General features: G+C 40.5%; 1 protein-coding gene across 1 annotated transcript in view; it reads left to right on the top strand.

Annotated features, from left to right (window-relative positions):
• Positions 1-20828, top strand: part of LOC125260573 (protein sel-1 homolog 3-like) — a 35188-nt gene that overhangs the window by 12456 nt on the left and 1904 nt on the right. The window contains 12 exon segments of the mRNA XM_048179001.1: positions 2086-2265; positions 3695-3817; positions 4459-4599; positions 4795-4836; positions 4838-4858; positions 4945-5121; positions 9337-9464; positions 9671-9754; positions 19106-19187; positions 19311-19386; positions 20005-20099; positions 20208-20335. Of these exon segments, the coding sequence (XP_048034958.1) occupies positions 2086-2265; positions 3695-3817; positions 4459-4599; positions 4795-4836; positions 4838-4858; positions 4945-5121; positions 9337-9464; positions 9671-9754; positions 19106-19187; positions 19311-19386; positions 20005-20099; positions 20208-20335 (1277 nt within the window).

Below are 20828 nucleotides of genomic sequence, written 5' to 3' on the forward strand. Positions count from 1 at the left end.
ACATCATTGTTTTTTTAGTGTTATTCGATAAAATGTAGGTTTTTTTGTTTTTGTTTTTGTTTTCTGTGTACAACTGTTCAAAACTGTGCTAGCTAACCACGTGCTGATTAGCATCTTTGAACTAGACTCAAAAGTATCTAAAATTGTCACTACCAGTACCGAAATAGTCACAACCGAAACATGTCATTATTGTTTTGGTAGTGACAAAAGGGGAAAATAAACAAAATTTTAGTACAGTTATGCAAATTATTAGTATTTTAATATGTTTTAGTATGGGAGTTAAAATTCTGTAATGTTTTGTGGTCACTACCAACACATTACTGTCACTACCGAAAATGTGCTGTCACGACTGAAACATGGGGTGTTTTGACAAAAATAAAGTATATAGAATTATCAACTAAGATGTTATGATAGTGTTTGGTTCAATATACAGTGGTTACGGAAAGTATTCAGACCCCCTTAAATTTTTCACTCTTTGTTATTGCTATTGCAGCCATTTGCTAAAATAATTTAAGTTTATTCTTTTCCTCATTAATGTAAACACAGCACCCCATATTGACAGAAAAACACATTGTTGACATTTTTGCAGATTTATTAAAAAAGAAAAACTGAAATATCACATGGTCCTAAGTATTCAGACCCTTTGCTGTTACACTCATATATTTAACTCAGGTGCTGTCCATTTTTTCTGATCATCCTTGAGATGGTTCTACATCTTCATTTGAGTCCAGCTGTGTTTGATTATACTGATTGGACTTGATTAGGAAAGCCACACACCTGTCTATATAAGACCTTACAGCTCACAGTGCATGTCAGAGCAAATGAGAATCATGAGGTCAAAGGAACTGCCTGAAGAGCTCAGAGACAGAATTGTGGCAAGGCACAGATCTGGCCAAGGTTACAAAAACATTTCTGCTGCACTTAAGGTTCCTAAGAGCACAGTGGCCTCCATAATCCTTAAATGGAAGACGTTTGGGTGGACCAGAACCCTTCCTAGAGCTGGCAGTCCGGCCAAACTGAGCTATCGGGGGAGAAGAGCCTTGTTGAGAGAGGTAAAGAAGAACCCAAAGATCACTGTGACTGAGCTCCAGAGATGCAGTCGGGAGATGGGAGAAAGATGTATAAAGTCAACCATCACTGCAGCCCTCCACCAGTCGGGGCTATGTGGCAGAGTGGCCCAACGGAAGCCTCTCCTCAGTGCAAGACACATGAAAGACTGGGCCAAAGGTTTACCTTCCAACAAGACAGTGACCCTAAGCACACAGCTAAAATAACGAAGGAGTGGCTTCACAACAACTCCGTGACTGTTCTTGAATGGCCCAGCCAGAGCCCTGACTTAAACCCAATTGAGCATCTCCGGAGAGACCTAAATATGGCTGTCCACCAACGTTTACCATCCAACCTGACAGAACTGGAGAGGATCTGCAAGGAGAAATGGCAGAGGATCCCCAAATCCAGGTGTGAAAAACTTGTTGCATCTTTCCCAAAAAGACTCATGGCTGTATTAGATCAAAAGGGTGCTTCTACTAAATACTGAGCAAAGGGTCTGAATACTTAGGACCATGTGATATTTCAGTTTTTCTTTTTTAATAAATCTGCAAAAATGTCAACAATTCTGTGTTTTTCTGTCAATATGGGGTGCTGTGTGTACATTAATGAGAGAAAAAAATGAACTTAAATGATTTTAGCAAATGGCTGCAATATAACAAAGAGTGAAAAATTTAAGGGGGTCTGAATACTTTACATACCCACTGTATATTCAAACTAATGAATCCTTCACTTTGAAATCAGGGTGCATTTCCCAAAAGCATCGTTTGCCAACTAACATCGCAAGTTCCGACGTTACTAACATAGTTCAACGATTTGGTGTTTCCCGAAACCATCGTTCAAACGAACATTCGTAAACTGCATCGCAAACATGTGAGGTTGGAATTGTGGTTAGAAGCATAAAAGATACTAAACATAAAAATGATAAAAAGATATAAAACATGAGCTACAAGAGAAACACAGATGCGCCAGATACAAAGTTTGCTTGGTAGCCTACAGCAATATTGTGTTAAAGTTTGCTCATAATCTCTTTCTCAGGGTCATGTTTATAGTTTGATGGGCGGGGTCTCTGATGACCGACTCGCTCTGATGCATTTGGGATACAAGCACATGCAGGGACTTGACGGTTTCCCCAAAGACCAGAATACAGCATATGGCTACTACGCCAACATTGGCAAACAGACCAGCATTGACCGCGAAAAAGTACAAGACTCTTGGGTGAGTTACACTTTTATATACTGAGATTAGTAATGTATACATATTCCCAATTTACTTTACAGGTATACTACATTTAATCATTTTATATATTATTATAATTTAAATATGTATTATTATATTTAAATTATATAGATCCCAGAGGTGTAAAGTCCAGGGGTCAGAAAGTAAAAGTCCTGCCATATGTTTATTCCACCCAGCTGATTTTACTAATTAGTTCTACCTCCTGGCTGAAAAACTGTGCTAATTAGCAAATCCAGGTGATTGGAATATGAAAAATACTGAGGAGGATTTTACTTTCTGAACCTGGACTTTACACCTCTGATAGACTCTGATTATTGTGATAAAAGCATTGGATGAATTACTGTAAACTAGTCCTGTCATTTCAATCTATATGAACATATATGCAGTCACATATACCAATATTTGCTGATAATAGTCCCAAATAATTTAAAGAATTGAATAAACATAAATATAATACAATAGAAGAATATTTTTTCTAAAAACATTAATTGCATAAATAAATACATTTGTACAAACGATGACATGAATACACCTCTTTTCAATTCCAGAATGTAAATTAATTTTACATTTATTTATATATATATATATATATATATATATATATATATATATATATATATATATATATATATATATATATATATATATTATAAGCTTGTCATATATATATATATAATATGACAAGCTTAATTCATGCTCTCAAATTACAGTAAAACCCTCAAGAAAAGCTTTTTCTAGTTTTTGACAATGAAAATATTAAGAAAAATATATAAAATCTGTTGAAAAATGTATATATTTTTTTAAAAACCATATAAAAATATAAACATCAATACAAAGATTGCATTTCTAACAGAAAGGCAATATAAATTTAGAGTATTTAGTAAAAAAAAACAACAACAACAAAAAAACAAATTTATTTATAATTCCATTCCATTTATTAAACATGTTTGTCTAAATGAGACACTAAATTCAATTTTATTTCAGTCATAAATATTTCTGGTTAATTCCAATCATGTAGACACTACAGACTACAGAACCTAAGGGAATTAAATTTGCAAATGCTCATTTGCTAATAAAATTAGTGCCTTAGTATCAGGTGTATCTCTTGTTTATCAGCAAGCGCAGTCAAATATTTAGAAAAATGACACTGCTGAAGTTTGTTAAGCTGATTGTTAATGAAATATTGGAATTTTATGAACTTTAAGTAAACACAAAGACACACCCAGACTCACTGTCAAGCTGAAAATCTTGTGTCATCAGGTTAACTAGTGGTTTGTACAGTGTTTTGAGGGCAAGTTAACACACACTGGTTTGACGTGAAATAATATTGTCTGAATGGAAATTATATTGTCTGTGTTTCTACTATACAGTAAAGACAACTATGCAATCTGTCTTTCCTTCTCTGCAGCAAACTCCCACAGAACATGTTCATTTAAGCAATGACGACGAGCTCAATACCCAAATGGGTGAACTAGGTGACATTGTGCAGTATTTGAAACACCAGGCCAACAGAGGAGATGTAGAATCTCAGGTCTTCATTTTTTTTCTCCTCTTTTTCTCATGATCTCTCTTTGTCTTTAGGTATATATCAAGTTAAACCTTTAACTATTGACTTTAGTTCTTGTCATTTAGAACATCACAATGTGCTAAAGATCTAGAGCCTGATTCACAAAAAATTCTTAAGAATTACATTATTTTTGCTTCTTATTTCTGAACTTAAGGAGATTTTAAATTCTGGAAAAGATTTTTTATTTTTTATTTTTTTTTTAAAAATCCAAACTTTAAAAAAAAAAAAAATCCCCAAAAGATATAGCTTGTCATTTTATTCTTAAGAAAATATATTAAATAAAATTATATTAGAGAAAAATATTTTAAGAACTTTTCAAAAATTCTCTCTCTTACAAATTTATGTTAAGAATTTAAAAGTTTTTCTTAAAAAGATTTTTGTGAATCTTGCCCTGAAAATCCGAGCTAGGGTCCTAGGGTCCAGAATAAAATATTTACATTTTTTAAAAACTTTATTTTCTATTTATGTTCAGTTTTACGAAATATGGTAACAAAATAATGCTTTTCCCATAATAATACAGATAATTGTCAGCAGAGGGAGCTTTTGTTACTTCATTTGAGATTCTCAGCTATTGTAAAAGCATTGTGGGCTGGTGTTTCTTATAGAAATCTTTGGCCAGGATGCATCTTTGGGGCAGTAACGGGGTGGAGAAAGATGTTCGAACAGCGGCCATGTGGTATGCCAGGAGCGCCCTGCAGATGGTTGATCCCACGGCCATGTACGACTACGCCATTCTCCTCCTGAAGGTAATCCACGGGTTACATGAAAATCTCTTGAGCCGTATCATTTCAAGCATTTGCATAGTAAAAACACATACATTGCTTGTTTTGTATAAATAGAAACTCCTGACACAAGATTAGGAAAATGTATGTAAAAGTGGTGTGTATGGACTTGTAGATAGTTTCAAGACATCCCATCATGTAGTATTTGTGCTTGAACAGGGAACAGGAGTGAAGAAGAACCGAACACTTGGTCTTGAGCTTCTTGGAGAAAGCTGCTGATATGGTGAGTGCACATACAGTACCAGTGCGCATGTGGTTGTGTGTAGAAGTGTTGTGATTTCTATAATGGGCCATGTGTGTTTTTCTCAGGGTTCTGTAGAAGCTCTGAATGGACTTGGATGGTACTACAGTACCATAGTAAAGGATGGAAGAAGGGCCATTCAATATTTTGAGTTGGCGGCTCAGAACGGCAGTCGTGATGGGCTCTTCAATGTTGGAGTGTACCAGTTAAATGGTGCCAGTCCTGACAAACCAGACAGGAATGAGGTTAGAGGCTTCACATTTAACATTCAGTGGATAGTTTAAACTGAAACAATCATCATTTTCTTACCCTCATGATGTTCCAAACCTGTGTGGTTTTCTGTAGAACACAAAAAGATGATTTAAAGAAGTCTTTAAGCTTCTCTTTTCCATAAAGTGAAAGTATATTCACTCTATAGAAAAAATGACAAAAAAAAAGAGTTGCTGTCAGGTTTGAAAAATGACAAGAAAGAAGTGCTGTTAAGTTTGCAAAATTGCAAAATAGGTGCTGTCAAGTTGGGAAAAAAAATGTCAAAAAGTGTTACTGTTAAGTTTGAAAAATGACAAGAAAGGTGCTGTCAAGTTTGCAAAATGACAAAAAGTGTTACTGTTAAGTATGAAAAATGACAACAAAGATGTGCTGTCAATTTTCAAAAATGACAAAAGTTTTTAAAGTTTTATAAATGTATAAACTATGGATCAGACGCGTCCTCGCGCGGGTCTAGAGAGATGCCCCGCTAGATGCCCCGTGTTTGGCGTGTATGCCCCATAATACTAATCGTGTTGATCGTTAAAAGAGGTTGTCTGTAAAGATACGAATCAAAACAACTCACCTGTCGAGTAAAACACAAGCGAGATCGGCATCTCTTTCTAGGTGAAGTTTGTCGCGAAGCTCTCTCCATCTAGAAAATGCAACATCCGATATTGATCCATCCTCTTATCTCTCCTCTTGTCCCAAACTCTTCTTGGGTCGTTTGGTATGGCCCGTACGCTTACGTTTACGGGAGCTGTCCTTGTCGACATCCAGCGGCAGATGGTAAACAGTAATTCATGTTCCATAAATCATAACCAATCCACCATAAAACGTGCAAGAAGTAAATAAGGAACTGCTTGAATCAAGCTAGTGGTTTGCTGGACCTAGATCCCTCTGTCCCTTTATCACGATCACTGTTTATGTGGTTTCTCTATACAGTAAAGGCTTTATGACAAAGGCCCATCCATCCCTTAGAATGGGAATTTTTCATCACTTCAAGTGTGAAAACAAGTAATCCCTTGACAAAATATGTAACACCCAGTGCTGTCAAGTTTACAAAAATGATAAAATGACAAAGATGTGACTGTCAAGTTTGCAAAATGACAAAAAAAATGTGGTGCTGTCAAGTTTGCAAAATTGCAAAAGGTGCTGAGGTGCTGTCAAGTTGAAAAATCAAATGTGCTGTCAATCAAAAATGACAAAAAGTGCTGCTGTGTGAAAAATGACAAAGATGTGCTGTCAAGTTTCAAAAATGACAAAAAGTGCTCTGTTAAGTTTGAAAAATGACAAAGTTTCAAAAATGTGCTGTTAAGTTTGTCAAGTTTCTGTTAAGTTTGAAAAAATGACAAAATGTGCTGTCAAGTTTGAAAAAGACAAAAAAAAAAGTTGCAGATTTGAAAAATGACAAAGAGGTGCTGTCAAGTTTGAAAAATGACAAAAAGTGTTACTGTTAAAGTTTGAAAAATGACTAAAGAGGATCTTTTCGTCGACTGAGAAACCAAAGACTGTTACTGAGTTTTTGAATTGAGCGCATGCGTAAGAACAACCCCCCTCCTTCACAGCTCATTTTCGAGGGAACACCTCCCAAAACTCGTGCACGAGTATTGGAACACGAGTGTTTACCACCGGCATTCGCTGTGTCGTGTTAGAAAAATGACAAAGATGTGCATGTCAATGTCGGACTCACCGCAGGTAACTTGACAATAATCTGCAGTGCTGCTGTTAAGTTTGAAAAATGACAAAGATGTGCTGTCAAGTGACAAAAAAAAAGTTGCTGTCAGATTTGAAAAATGACAAAGAGGTGCTGTCAAGTTTGAAAAATGACAAAAAGTGTTACTGTTAAGTTTGAAAAATGACAAAGAGGTGCTGTCAAGTTTGAAAAATGACAAAAGAGGTGCTGCCAAGTTTGCAAAATTGCAAAAGAGGCCTGCTGGTCAAGTTGTGGACAAAAAGTGACAAAAGAGCTGTCAAAAATGACTGCTGCAAGTTTGAAAAATGACAAAGATGTCTGCAAGTTTGAAAAATGAACTGTCATGAAAAATGCAGTGAGTTTTGACAACTGTCAAGTTTGAAAAATGACAAAGAGTGCTGCAAGTTTGAAAAATGACAAAAAGGTGCTCAAGTGCAAAATTGCAAAAGAGGTGCTGTCAAGTTTCAAAAATGACAAAAAGTGTTGCTGTTAAGTTTGAAAAATGACAAAGATGTGCTGTCAAGTTTGAAAAATGACAAAGATGTGCTGTCAAGTTTGAAAAATGACAAAAGAGGTGCTGCCAAGTTTGCAAAATTGCAAAAGAGGTGCTGTCAAGTTTCAAAAATGACAAAAAGTGTTACTGTCAAGTTTGAAAAATGACAAAAGAGGTGCTGCCAAGTTTGCAAAATTGCAAAAGAGGTGCTGCCAAGTTTGCAAAATTGCAAAAGAGGTGCTGTCAAGTTTCAAAAATGACAAAAAGTGTTGCTGTTAAGTTTGAAAAATGACAAAGATGTGCTGTCAAGTTTGAAAAATGACAAAGATGTGCTGTCAAGTTTGAAAAATGACAAAAGAGGTGCTGCCAAGTTTGCAAAATTGCAAAAGAGGTGCTGTCAAGTTTCAAAAATGACAAAAAGTGTTGCTGTTAAGTTTGAAAAATGACAAAGATGTGCTGTCAAGTTTGAAAAATGACAAAAGAGGTGCTGCCAAGTTTCAAAAATGACAAAAAGTGTTACTGTCAAGTTTGAAAAATGACAAAGATGTGCTGTCAAGTTTGAAAAATGACAAAAGAGGTGCTGCCAAGTTTCAAAAATGACAAAAAGTGTTACTGTCAAGTTTGAAAAATGACAAAGATGTGCTGTCAAGTTTGAAAAATGACAAAAGAGGTGCTGCCAAGTTTCAAAAATGACAAAAAGTGTTACTGTCAAGTTTGAAAAATGACAAAGATGTGCTGTCAAGTTTGAAAAATGATAAAAGAGGTGCTGCCAAGTTTGCAAAATTGCAAAAGAGGTGGCTAAGTTTGGAAAATGACAAAAGAAGTGCTGTCAAGTTAGGAAAAATGAAAAAAAGAGTTGCTGTCAAGTAGGGGTGACCCTGAATAGTCGACGATTCGAATCTTCGATAGGAGGAGCCTGATTCGACTACCAATCTCACTGTCGAATCGTCGCAGAGGTGTTATGAGACATGGGGGCGCTCAATATCTGATTTTACATAGACATACCGGTTCTTTCCCAATAGGTTAATATACAGCCCATTATGTTAATACTATAAATAAAAATGTGAAAAAAAGAAGCATTTAATAAATATTTTTTAATGTACATGAATAAATCCAACCTGTGACCGATTTAAGTTTCACTTCCATGATCTGTGATGAGCATCTTTACGGCAGGGATTAAATCTTTAACAATGTCTGGGATAAAGTGTACAACTGGATGCACTTTGAAATGGTAAAAGATGATCAAAAAAACTTATGATGCAAGTTGTGCCAACAGCTCATGTCCTAGAACTCAACAACGACAAACATTGCGCCGCGCTTCTGCCGGCCAACGAGCTGACTATAGCGCGCTATTTGAAAAGACTCAAACGGACACAGGCAGATCGCGTGAAAGACTGGATTTTTGTCTCTCAATCAGACTGTAGACTATAGCCAGGCCTACTTCATCCCCCCCCCCTTTATGATTTGACTATCAGTCGAATATAGGCAATCTGATTCGAATCGGATTCGACTATGTAAATCCGTAGTCGAGGACACCCCTACTGTCAAGTTTCAGAAATGACAAAAAAGACCATTAGAGTATCAAAAAAAATAAAAAATAAAAAATTCATACAACTTGTGTGTGATAGATAGATAGATAGATAGATAGATAGATAGATAGATAGATAGATAGATAGATAGATAGATAGATAGATAGATAGATAGATAGATAGATAGATAGATAGATAGATAGATAGATAGATAGATAGATAGATAGATAGATAGATAGATAGATAGATAGATAGACAGACAGACAGACAGACAGACAGACAGACAGACAGACAGTTATGGGACCAGAAAGTATGAGACCACATTACCATGTTCAATTATGGAACCATGAAAACCAGTGGCATTGAGATCAAGCCTGGCACCAAGAGTCATGAGTTTGAATTCTCTCATGCTTTCTTCTGTCATGAAAACATTATACTGATAAAAAATGTGTTTATGGCATAAGTTAATGGTGCATTGATCTCAATGCTCTTTCAGACTGCTGCGTTCCACTACTTTTTGCGTGCGGCTCAGTTGGGTCATGTGGACGCTGCTGTGGAGTCGGCATCATTTCTCTCCACTGGAACTGTACAAGGAGTGCCGAGAGATCAAGACAAAGCTGTGCTGTAAGTGTTGACTCGTCTATTTTATCATCTATGACTTTAATTATTACAGCAGCCATCACACAAGGATGATAATTTACTGGAAAAACAATATTGAGAAATTTTACAGATTTGACAAAACGTATTGATAAATTCAAATGCTGTCATGCTAATCTGATGTTTCATCTTTTAATGTGTTTCTCACTTTTGTTGGGTTTCTGTTTCTTCAGGCTGTTGAAGCAAGTCAGTGAGACGAATGGCCACCTGGGCTTCATGGTTAAAAAAGCTCTTCAGACTTATCAAAGAGGATCATGGTGAGAGATCCATCCCTTCATTCATCCAGCCCTTCATCCATCCACCCCTTTATTCATCCATACCTTAATCCATCATCCATCCCTTCATCCATCCATCCATCAATCCCTTCATTCATTTATCCATATCTTTATCCATCCTTCCATCCATCCATACTTTTATACATCCATACCTTTATCGATCCATCCATCCATCAATCCATCCATCCATCTCTTTATCATCTATCCACCAACACTTCATCCATCTATCCCTTCATCCGTCAATATCCACCTATCCATTGCATCATCCATCGTTTTACCCATACCTATATCTATCCATCCCTTCATTCATCTTTATCATCCTTCCATCCATCCCTTCATCCAACCATCCATACCTTTATCCATCCATCCATCCCTTCATTCATCCATCCATATCTTTATCTATCCTTCCATCCATCCATTCATCCATCCCTTTATCATTCATACCTCCATCCATATTTTATCCATACCTTTATCCATCCATACCTTCATCCACCCAACTCTTCATCCATCCATCCATACCTTTATCCACTCATCCCTCTATCCCTTTATCCATCCTTTTATCTATACCTTTATCCCTTTACCCATCCCTTCATTCATCCACCCATATCTTTATCATACCTCCATTCATCCCTTCATTCAACCATCCATCCATACATTTATCCATTCGTACCTATATCCATCTATCCATCCCTTCATTCATCCATCCATATCTTTATCCATCCTTCCATCCATCCCTCCTTTTATCCATACCTCCACCCATCCATCTCTTCATCCCTCCCTCCTTCCACACCTTTGTCCACCCATTTATCCATCTATCCCTTCATCCATCCTTTTATCTATACCTTTATCCATCCACCCCTTTATCCATCCATCCTTTCATCCATCCATCCATAACTTTATCCATTAGTGGTTAAATGGATTGTAGTTGATCTGATCCGTACAGACCAGGCCCCATGGTTCAGCATGCATGTGATTCACAGAGTAAGTGCAAAGTTTAACCATATAGAGTGAAAGTTTATCATTTGCACCTGTTTTGTCTTGCCAATTTACACATTCAAGCCATTTTAAACAGTTACAGCACAAGAAGAGGCAAAAAATAACTCAATTCGGTACTTGCATGCTGTTATCTGTGCGAGCAGCCGCACACACCTGAAGCGTACATACAGAGAGGCAGATTTCAGATAGCATGTGAACACCAAATTACTCAATTGATTCCTCTTATGCATCCCCTTGTGCTTGAACGGACACACATACACACAAAATTATGTCAAAATATCTGTCTCATAGTATTCTTGTAAACAGTCAGTTATGTCTTAAGTGAACATAAACAGTTGAGAAAGAAATCAAATATGTATCATCATAATGAATCCGTGCATTTGGTCTTAAAGGTGCAGTGTGTAATATTGACGGCTACCGGTTGAAATGGGTACTGCAGTCCAAATTCAAAATATTAGAGAGGGTTGTTGTGTGCTCAGTTCCCTGGATGAATAAGATGTATGTTCCTTATAGTTTTCCTTTCCTTTTTTGTGGTTTCAAGCCAATATGTATAGAGATTGTCTTTCTCTTGGAGCATTTCTTTGCTCTTGCTGTGCTCTAACTAGAACCGGTTTGGTGGCCCTGGGAGTCCATGGACATTCACAACTTGGTCTCAGGCATGGAGGGCTGAGGTGAACAAAGGCAACTCGTGATGAGATTAGCTTGTGATCAATGGACCATTGATGTTGTCTTTCCTGCCCTCCACCTTTGGCAGTCCTGATTACAATAGTCCTTTATTTGTCATTGAGGGTCCTGCCACACCCTTTTCCTGTTGTGAAGCTCTGGTGCCATCATTTCTGCTGTTCACTACAGTTCCCTCGATTTATTAATCGTGCGCATGATTTTCTAATTTATTCCCTTGATTTGCTAAATCATGCACATGACATATAAATCAAGGGAACAAATTAGTAAATAATGTTGCATGATTTATAAATCGAGGGGATGAAATCAAGTGGCCAGCACTAGTTAGGAAGTTTAAGCAGACACATATGTATTTTACAGAGCCCCGCACATGACATGCAGAAAAAAAATGTGCGCACGATTTACTATTTTGTTCCTTTGATTTGCATATTCCAATTTCCAATTCATAATAATGTCAGACTGAGCTGTAACCTATTGAAGCTTTATCAGTAAGTCTAGTAGCCTACAGTGTTTCTCAAACTGGGGTACGTGAGGTGACAAAAGGGGGTACGCGAACAAAATGCGGCGTAGTTAATTTAACTCTACCATACCTTAAAATAATATTAAAACCGAGCATGTATTTCTAACTGGCAAAATGCTGTAAATCCATTACATTTAATCAAATTACCTGATGTTTTGCAGTCTAAAATGACTGCATCCACACAAGCAGCATGCATATGATAGATTGCGTGCAGTCTGGTGCCTTAAATCACGCTAAATTACTGCCGTTCTCGACAATGCACGTTTGTAAAAGTGGGGATTTAGCACTTGCATGAAGAACAAATATAGACACAGATAGTGGATTTATATCAATTTAAGACTCAAACTTTCTTCGATACAAAAACATACCTTGTGTGAGTTCTTGTATTTAATGTTGATAACGAGGAAGAATGCAATTGTACCCAAATATCCACATGACTGCAAATGTGCATTATTATACAACAGGTCAAAAAACGTACATTTTAAACACAGTACTGTCAGTATTTACTCTATTTTGCAACGGAAAAAATATCTCTAACGAAAACCAGAGCAGAACTACAACACACGAATGCGGCTTTGAATGAATTGTGAGAGTCAATGATTCAATGATTCATTCACAGCCACTTGTTTCATTACTGAATGAATGACTCGATGACTCACTCATAAAAACAGTGACTTGCTGCCACCTACTGGCAGTTTTAGTTTAATATTTAAAAGTATCACTTCGTTTTACCATCATTGCATATTTCTCTATTAAACATTTTTATTTAAAACATTATTTATTTTATAAAGTTATTCATAAACGTAAAAATATGCACTGGAAAATCAATTTAGGGGGCAAATATTGTCCCTTAATGGAAAAGGTGTATCTGCAGTCGAAGTGGAAGAGAGGGGGTACGCAGAAGGATGGGAATAGCGTGTGTACTCCAGGCTAAAAAGTTTGAGAACCACTGGTCTAGTACATTATAACTTTTAATTTTTTACTTTTAATACCTAAGTACATCAATGCTCAATCATCACTTCAATAATTACTTAAAGGGTTAGTTTACTCAAAAATAAAAATTCTGTCATTAATTCCTCAACTTTATGTCGTTCCACACCTGTAAGACCTTTGTTCATCTTCCAAACACAAATTAAGTTTTTTTTGATGAAATCCGAGAGGTTTTTGATCCCCCATAGAAAGCAATGTAATTACCACATTCAAGGTCCAGAATGGTATTAAAATAGTGAAGTGAAGAGTACTTTTTGTGCGCAAAAACAAAACAAAAACTTTATTCAACAAAATCTTCTCTTCTGTGTCATTCTCTTACACTGTTTGCGTCCAGCGCTTCCACATTCTACGTCAGAACGCCGACTCATTATTGGCCTGCTCCTGTGTCAGCATCACACGCATGTGTCGTGCTGCTCACGTGAACGGCGTTGGCTGCTTTGTTTTGTTTTTGTGCACCAAGTGACCTTGAAAGTGGTTGTTAAATTGCTGTCTATGGAGGAGTCATATACCTCTCGGATTTCTTAAAAGATATCTGTGTTCCAAAGATGAACGAAGGTCTTACTGGTGTGGAACGTCATGAGGGTGAGTAATTAATGAGAGGTTTTAAATTTTTTGGTGAACTAACCCTTTAATATTTTTCCTGGAGTAATATTATGTTAGGGTATCTGTACTTTTACTGTACTTCGTCCACCACTGCCTCCATCCACCCATTCCTCTATACATTTATCCACCCATCCATCCATCTATCCCTTCATCCATTCTTTTATCCATACCTTTATCCATCCATCCCTTCATCGTGCATCCATCCATCCATCCATCCATCCATCCATCACTTCATCTCATTTATTAGAATAACCCTCATTACTGCTTTTGTGTTCATGAATATTGTAATGGAAAAAGAAACAAGCACATTATTCAGAATTACTTTGTATTCCACTGAAGAAAGTAAGTCATACCAAAGTCCCTTTAAGACAAATCATTTCACTCGGCGGCCATCTTTGAAACGCCTCTCGGGCACCTTGGGCATCATGCAATCTCTTTGAATGGGAAAACATCAATTCTCCAAAACTGTTCGCCAACCTTACGATTAAATTTCATATTTGAATTCACCAATGAAATCTAACAACAACCGGCTCATAAATTTAGTTTCTAAACGCTCGAATCATGACAAAAAAACGTACTCGGTTACTAACGTAACCTCGGTTCCCTGAGATACGGAACGAGTACTGCGTATGGGGAAAGATCTCCTTTTCCCCGTTACTGAAGCCTTTTTCAATAACGCAGTGTAACTGCACCGTCATTGGTTCACTCATAGACAAGTTGTTGAACCAATGACAGCGCGGCATAGCTGCGCGGCCTATGGCGACAAAGCCCGCGAATATTCCCGCCGAAATGGGCGGGGTAGCTATATAAGCAGGCGCTTCGCCATAGGATTTCAGGTCATTCGACTGAAGCGACGACACTGAAGCCGCAGCCTCGTGGCACGGCATGTAACGCAGTACTCGTTCCGTGTCTCAGGGAACCGAGGTTACGTTAGTAACCGAGTATATTCCCTTTCGATACTTCACTCGTACTGCGTATGGGAAACGAATTCAACCGCGCCGTGCCACGGCAGGGAACGACTGGACTTGTCTTGGACACCGCGAGGGAACCAGAGGACAAGTGAGAAGGCCGGAGCCGTCAAACCCTCGTTACACTACCAAAAAGGGGAGTTAACTCCCAGAGTGGCATGAAGCGGAGCTCGATAGAGGCCACTGGATCATACCGAGAGGACCCGAGCTTGTAAGGTCTATAAAATCTGACAAAAGTGGACGGCAAGGACCAGTCAGCCATTCCTCTAGTGGAGTGGGCTCTAACTCCTATGGGGCAGTTAAGGCCCATAGAGGAGTAACAAAGAGTAATAGCGTCGACTATCCAATGCGCAAGACGTTGCTTTGAGACCGAAGACCCTTTGGTGCGGCCACCAAAGCAGATAAAGAGCTGATCGGATTGCCGGAAAGGCTGTGATCGCTCAACGTAGGTCCTTAATGCCCTGAGGGGGCAGAGCAATTCCAGCTCTCACTCGTCTGATGAGGGAGGAAAAGCTGAGAGGGAAATGACCTGTGCTCTGAATGGAGTCGAGAGCACCTTAGGGACGTAGCCATGCCTAGGTTTCAAAACGACCTTGGAGTCGTTGGGCCCGAACTCAAGGCATGCAGGGCTCACGGAGAGGGCCTGCAAGTCGCCAACATGCTTAACCGATGCTAGTGCAAGTAGCAGAGTGGTTTTGAGCGTCAGGGGCCTGAGGTCAGCTGAACACAGTGGCTCAAAGGGAGGCCCTTTGAGAGCTCTGAGGACCAAAGAGAGGTCCCAGGTGGGAACGGTGAGAGGATGAGGTGGATTCAATCGCCTAGAACCTCTAAAGAAACGCATCACAAGGTTGTTTCGTCCCACTGACTGGCCAGCGATAGGAGCGTGAAACGCTGCAATGGCTGCTACGTAAACTTTGAGCGTTGAAGGGGTGCGGCCCAGTTCTAAACGCTCCTGGAGGAAAGACAGTATCGGAGATACATCACACTCCACTGGGTCTATGTTGCGTGCAGAACACCAGCCAACAAAGACCGACCATTTCTGGGCGTAGAGGCGTCTCATGGACGGAGCTCTCGTCTGAGAGATGGTATTCAGCATGTCCCTGGGGAGGTTAGCAGGCTCCCATTGAGGTACCAGAGGTGCAGAGCCCAGAGTTCTGGCTGGGGATGCCAAATCGTCCTGTTCACCTGAGAGAGGAGGTCCCGTCTCAGGGGGATCGGCCACGGAGCTTTCGTGGAAAGCCTGAACAGCTCTGAGGACCAAACTTGGCTCCTCTAGAGCAAGGCCACCAGGAGGACTCTGTGCTTGTCTTCCCTGATTCGTCTGATGATCTGCGAGATCAGAGCAATCAGGGGAAAAGTGTAAAGGAGGGTGCTGGGCCAGACGTGAGCCAGCGCATCGTCCTCCTTCGAGAAATAAATTGGGCAGTGGGAGTTGTCTTTAGAGGCGAAGAGGTCTACCTCTGCCTTCCCGAAGAACTCCCAGATCGTGAGAACCGTCTGGGGGTGGAGCATCCACTCGTCTGAGGGGACATTGCTCCGAGATAGCATATCTGCTCCCAAGTTTGTTCTCCCGGGTATGTGAGTCACTCTGAGTGACTGAAACCTCGGTAATGCCCATTCCAGAAGACGCTTCGCCAGAACGCATAAGCGGCTGGACGAAAGACCGCCCTGGTGATTTATGTATGACACCACTGTCATGCTGTCCGACTGGACTTAAGACGTGGCGTCCCGTCAGGTGTGCCTAAAACACGTGAAGGGCTCGAATCACTGCCAACATCGAGGCAGTTGATGTGCAGATGGCTTTCTTCATGAGACCACGATCCGAAGGCCGGTCTGCCCTTGCAAAGAGCACCCCAACCTGTGTTGGATGCATCTGTTGAGAGCACCGTCCTTCTGGACACCGCATGTAGGGGTACACCTTGACTGAACCATACAGGGTTCATCCAGGGTTTCAGAGCTGTCAAACAGGCCTGATTGACCCCGAGACGCAGGCGGCCAGGCGTGAGGAGGGACCCGGAACTTCAACCAGTATTGCAGAGGCCGCATCCGAAGAAGGCCGAGCTGCAGAACCAGGAAGGCGGAAGCCATCAGCCCTAGCATCCTCTGGAAGTACTTAGATAGGCTCTGTTCTTGACCGATGACGCGAGCAGCTGAATGGCCAGAGCGCGCTCTGGCGATACTACAGCCGTCATATGGGCTGAGTCGAAGACTGCACCCAGGAACATTATACGTTGGCTGGGGAGCAGTGAGCTCTTGGCAAAGTTGACCCTGAGACCCAGGCACTCCATGTGGCTGAGTAGCACGGATCTGTGATGCTCCAGTTCGGCTCGTGACTGGGCTAGGATGAGCCAGTCGTCGAGATAATTGAGAACCCGGATTCCCAACTGTCTCAGTGGGGAAAGCGCTGCGTTCATGCACTTGGTAAAAGTGCGAGGAGCTAGGGACAGCCCGAATGGAAGGACTGTATATAGGTAAGCCACACCCTTGAATGCGAATCTCAAGAATCGCCTGTGATGGGGGGCTATCTGGATGTGAAAGTATGCGTCTTTCAGGTCCAGCAAGCAGAATCAGTCCCCGGGGCAAACCTGCGTGAGGATCTGCTTCAGCGTTAACATCTTGAACTTCCGTCTCATGAGGGAAAGGTTCAGGAGTCTGAGGTCTAAGATGAGTCTGAGACCGCCTTCACTCTAGGCAATGAGGAAGTAATGGCTGTAAGCGCTCTCTGAGGGGGAGACTATTTCTATAGGCCCCTTCTCTAACAGAGACATCACTTCAGCTCGGAGGACGTGAGCGTCGTCCGTGTTTACTGAAGTGGGAAGCACCCCGCCAAAACGCGGGGGTCTGCGAGCAAACTGGAGCAAGTAGCCTTAAGATATTATCCCCAGAACCCACTTGATACTCCGGGGATGGCCTGCCAGGCCCGCGTGACAAGGGGTTGAATGGCGCCGGGTGGCGGGCTTCTGGGAGGGGGCCCGCACACCGGCTACTTTTTAGAAATGCTCACGCATCCTCATGAACGTGGCGTGTGGGGTGAAACAGGCAAACGACACGCTGAGAAACTCAGCAAACAAATATATGCTTCTTGGAAAAAATATACATCATGAGCCCCACCTGAGTCAGGGGAGAGCATCAAGATATATTCAGCCGAGCGGTGTCGGAAGTGAGACCGCTCTTCCTCAATGAACATGGCTTGCAGGGCAGAGCCAGCAAGTCACATGAACAGAGGTCCAGCATAATGAGCATGTTAGTTCCACCAAGCACGAGTGAGCATTGAGCTCGCTTTCAGTGAGCGCATACATCCTCATGAACATGGCTTGCAGGGGCAGGGCCGGCAAACGACACGCAGAGAGACTGGAATAAATATGCTACATTGGCTGATATACTGAATATATATATAACATAGGTCTCACCTGAGACGGGTGAGAGTGTTGTTATATTTCTCAAAGAACGCAGTTTGCAGGGCAGAACCGGCAAGCAACGCACTGAGAAATTCAGCAAACTCGGCAGAAATACACTGTATCAACTGAAATATATATATAACATATGTCTCACCCGAGACAGGGGGAGAGCGACATGTTATATTTCTCAATGAATGCGGATTGCGGGGCGGAACCGGCAAGCAACGCATAGAGAAACTCAGCGCAAACAGCAGAATCAGCTCCATTAATAGAGTATAAAAACATGTTTCTCGCCCGAGTCGGGGGAGAACGTCACGTCATATTTCTCAATTGACGCGGCTAGAAAGCTCTTTTAGAAAGTGGCGATAAGAACGGCGCCGGACGGCGCCGGATGGTGGCAGGAGACGCGCTGAGAGGTGGCTGGAAGCGGGAAGCGGGCGGCTCGAGAGCGGCGCTCGAGGCGGCAGTCTGCGAGGGCGCCGGTGCTGTCTTCGTTCGGTGGTCTCAGCTCAGTCTGCTGCGGGAGCCTCTTCGACGGTGGCTAGAACTTCTCCCAGGTGAGCTTCTTCCAGGCGGCGAAGGCTTCAGCCGGAGATCAGCGAAGAGCGATATGAAGTCGTCGCTGAAGGAGAGAGAACTGAAATCCTATGGCGAAGAGCCTGCTTATATAGCTACCCCGCCCATTTCGGCGGGAATATTCGCGGGCTTTGTCGCCATAGGCCGCGCAGCTATGCCGCGCTGTCATTGGTTCAACAACTTGTCTATGAGTGAACCAATGACGATGCAGTTACAATGCGTTATTGAAAAAGGCTTCAGTAACGGGGAAAAAGGAGACCTTTCCCCATACGCAGTACAAGTGAAGTATTGAAAGGGAACTGTATTTTTCAGGCTGGATCAAGCTAATGCGCAGACCTAAATGCGCGTCTCTTCGGAGGCGCGCGTCTGACTATAGAAACCGGTGATTCTAACGGCCGCTGAAGTGACGCGATGACTTTACCAGTTGGCGATTGGCTCTTATTTAGAAGGTGGGACTTATTCTGCCATATTGCGCGTTACACTTTCTCCCATTCAAAACAATACGAGTGACGCGTCTTGTGTTATTCTATAGTCTTTGGTCATACTGGTTTGAAATGACATATTTCTAAAAGTTTGTGTTGATATTTATTGTCTGTTCAAGGGATGAAGCGTTGGTGAAATATGCCATGCTAGCAGAAACTGGTCTCAGTGTGGCACAACACAATGCCGCCCATCTGTGTGAGGTGAACATCTTTTATATGTCTCCTAATCAGCCAGTTCAACTGTCTCAAGATTTCCATTTCCTGGTTGTTGTTGTTGTTGTTGTTGTTGTTTTTATACCATTCACCTAATGTACGTGTCTCTAGGTGTTAGGCCACAGTTCTGCCTGTCAGTGGAGATATCACAACTACTCCACCTACAATCACATCCCTCATGAAGCTGGTGAGCCTCTGCTGAACAGCAGAAATACAGCAGTGACAACTATAACATACAACTTCATCTGTTTAGAATGGGGGTGTCCAAACTCGGTCCTGGAGGGCTACTCTCCTGCAAAGTTTAGCTCTAACTTACCACAACACACCTGCCTGGAAGTTTCCTGTATGCCTAAAAACCTTGATTAGCTGGTTCAGGTGTGTTTAATTGGGGTTGGAGCTAAACTTTCCAGAACAGTGGCCCTCCAGGAGCAGGATTGGACACCCCTGGTTTAGAAGAAGAACTATGATTTTGTAAACACCTTTTAGGACTTTGAATTTAGGCATTCACATTTTCATACCTTGCATTTTATGTATCAAAAATATGCACAATTCAAAATATTTTATATCACTCTTTTTTCACAATTTAACAAATTACAGCTTGATTTGAAATTATTCACAATAAAAAATATTCTATCCCCCAGTGATATTTACATAGTATATCCATAATATTTTCCTTTATTTTTCTCATATTTGTCTCAAGCATGCTCTTCACTGACACTGTTGTCAAAACAAGTACACTAACTACATGCTGTCCTCCTCTGACCACTCTCTCTCTTTTTGCCTTCTTCTGTTACTGTTTCTCCAGGTTTGTTGCTAATGGGAGATTATTACTGCAAACTGGCTGATATGGCGAAGGCCATGTACATGTACAGTACAGCAGCAGCGCATGGCAGTCCTCAGGTACACATACAGTTTTACTGTACAGCTAAATAAATCCACACACATCCAGTTTTGTTTTGTTTTGTTTTTTCTATAATTTGTGTACAAGTATATTGTGTGAATTTTCAGGGACTCTTTAATCTGGCCATGTTAATTGAAGAAGGTTATGAAGTTCCGGACATAATTCTAGATCAGATGGGAATCTCAGCCGCACACAATGGGAGCCGGAGCGTTGTTGTGGAAAATCTATTATCCAGGTCTTTATGTTCTACACTATCTGTCATTTGCTTGTTAGTTTCATGTATGTTTTTTGAAAGAAATCAGCTCTGAAGGTGATTTGAATTATGCAAAACATGGTGCAAAACAAGTGTATGTGTTTGCGCATGCAGTATGGTGTGTCTGTACATAGTTGTTTAATTAAAGTTATAGTAGCCTATAATATATATAGGACAAATTTATGAACTTTGAAATTTATTAAAACTAAATAAAAAAAAAAAAAGATAAAAAAAAGGGACTTGATTTAAAGGTAATTTACAAAAAATCTGTAACAAAACTAATGTGAAAAGTCTGGGGTCAGTAAGTTTTTTTTTGTTTTTTTTTTTATATTTAGTTTTAATAGTTAATATTTAGGGCTTTTTAGGGCTAATTAGGGTTAATATTTTTTATTGGAATGGCATTCACCAATAAATAATTCACAATAAAACAAGCAATGTGCACTTTAAAGGGTTAGTTCACCCAAAAATGAAAATA

This window comes from Megalobrama amblycephala, linkage group LG24 (genome assembly GCF_018812025.1).
Source record: "Megalobrama amblycephala isolate DHTTF-2021 linkage group LG24, ASM1881202v1, whole genome shotgun sequence".
NCBI lineage: Eukaryota > Metazoa > Chordata > Actinopteri > Cypriniformes > Xenocyprididae > Megalobrama > Megalobrama amblycephala.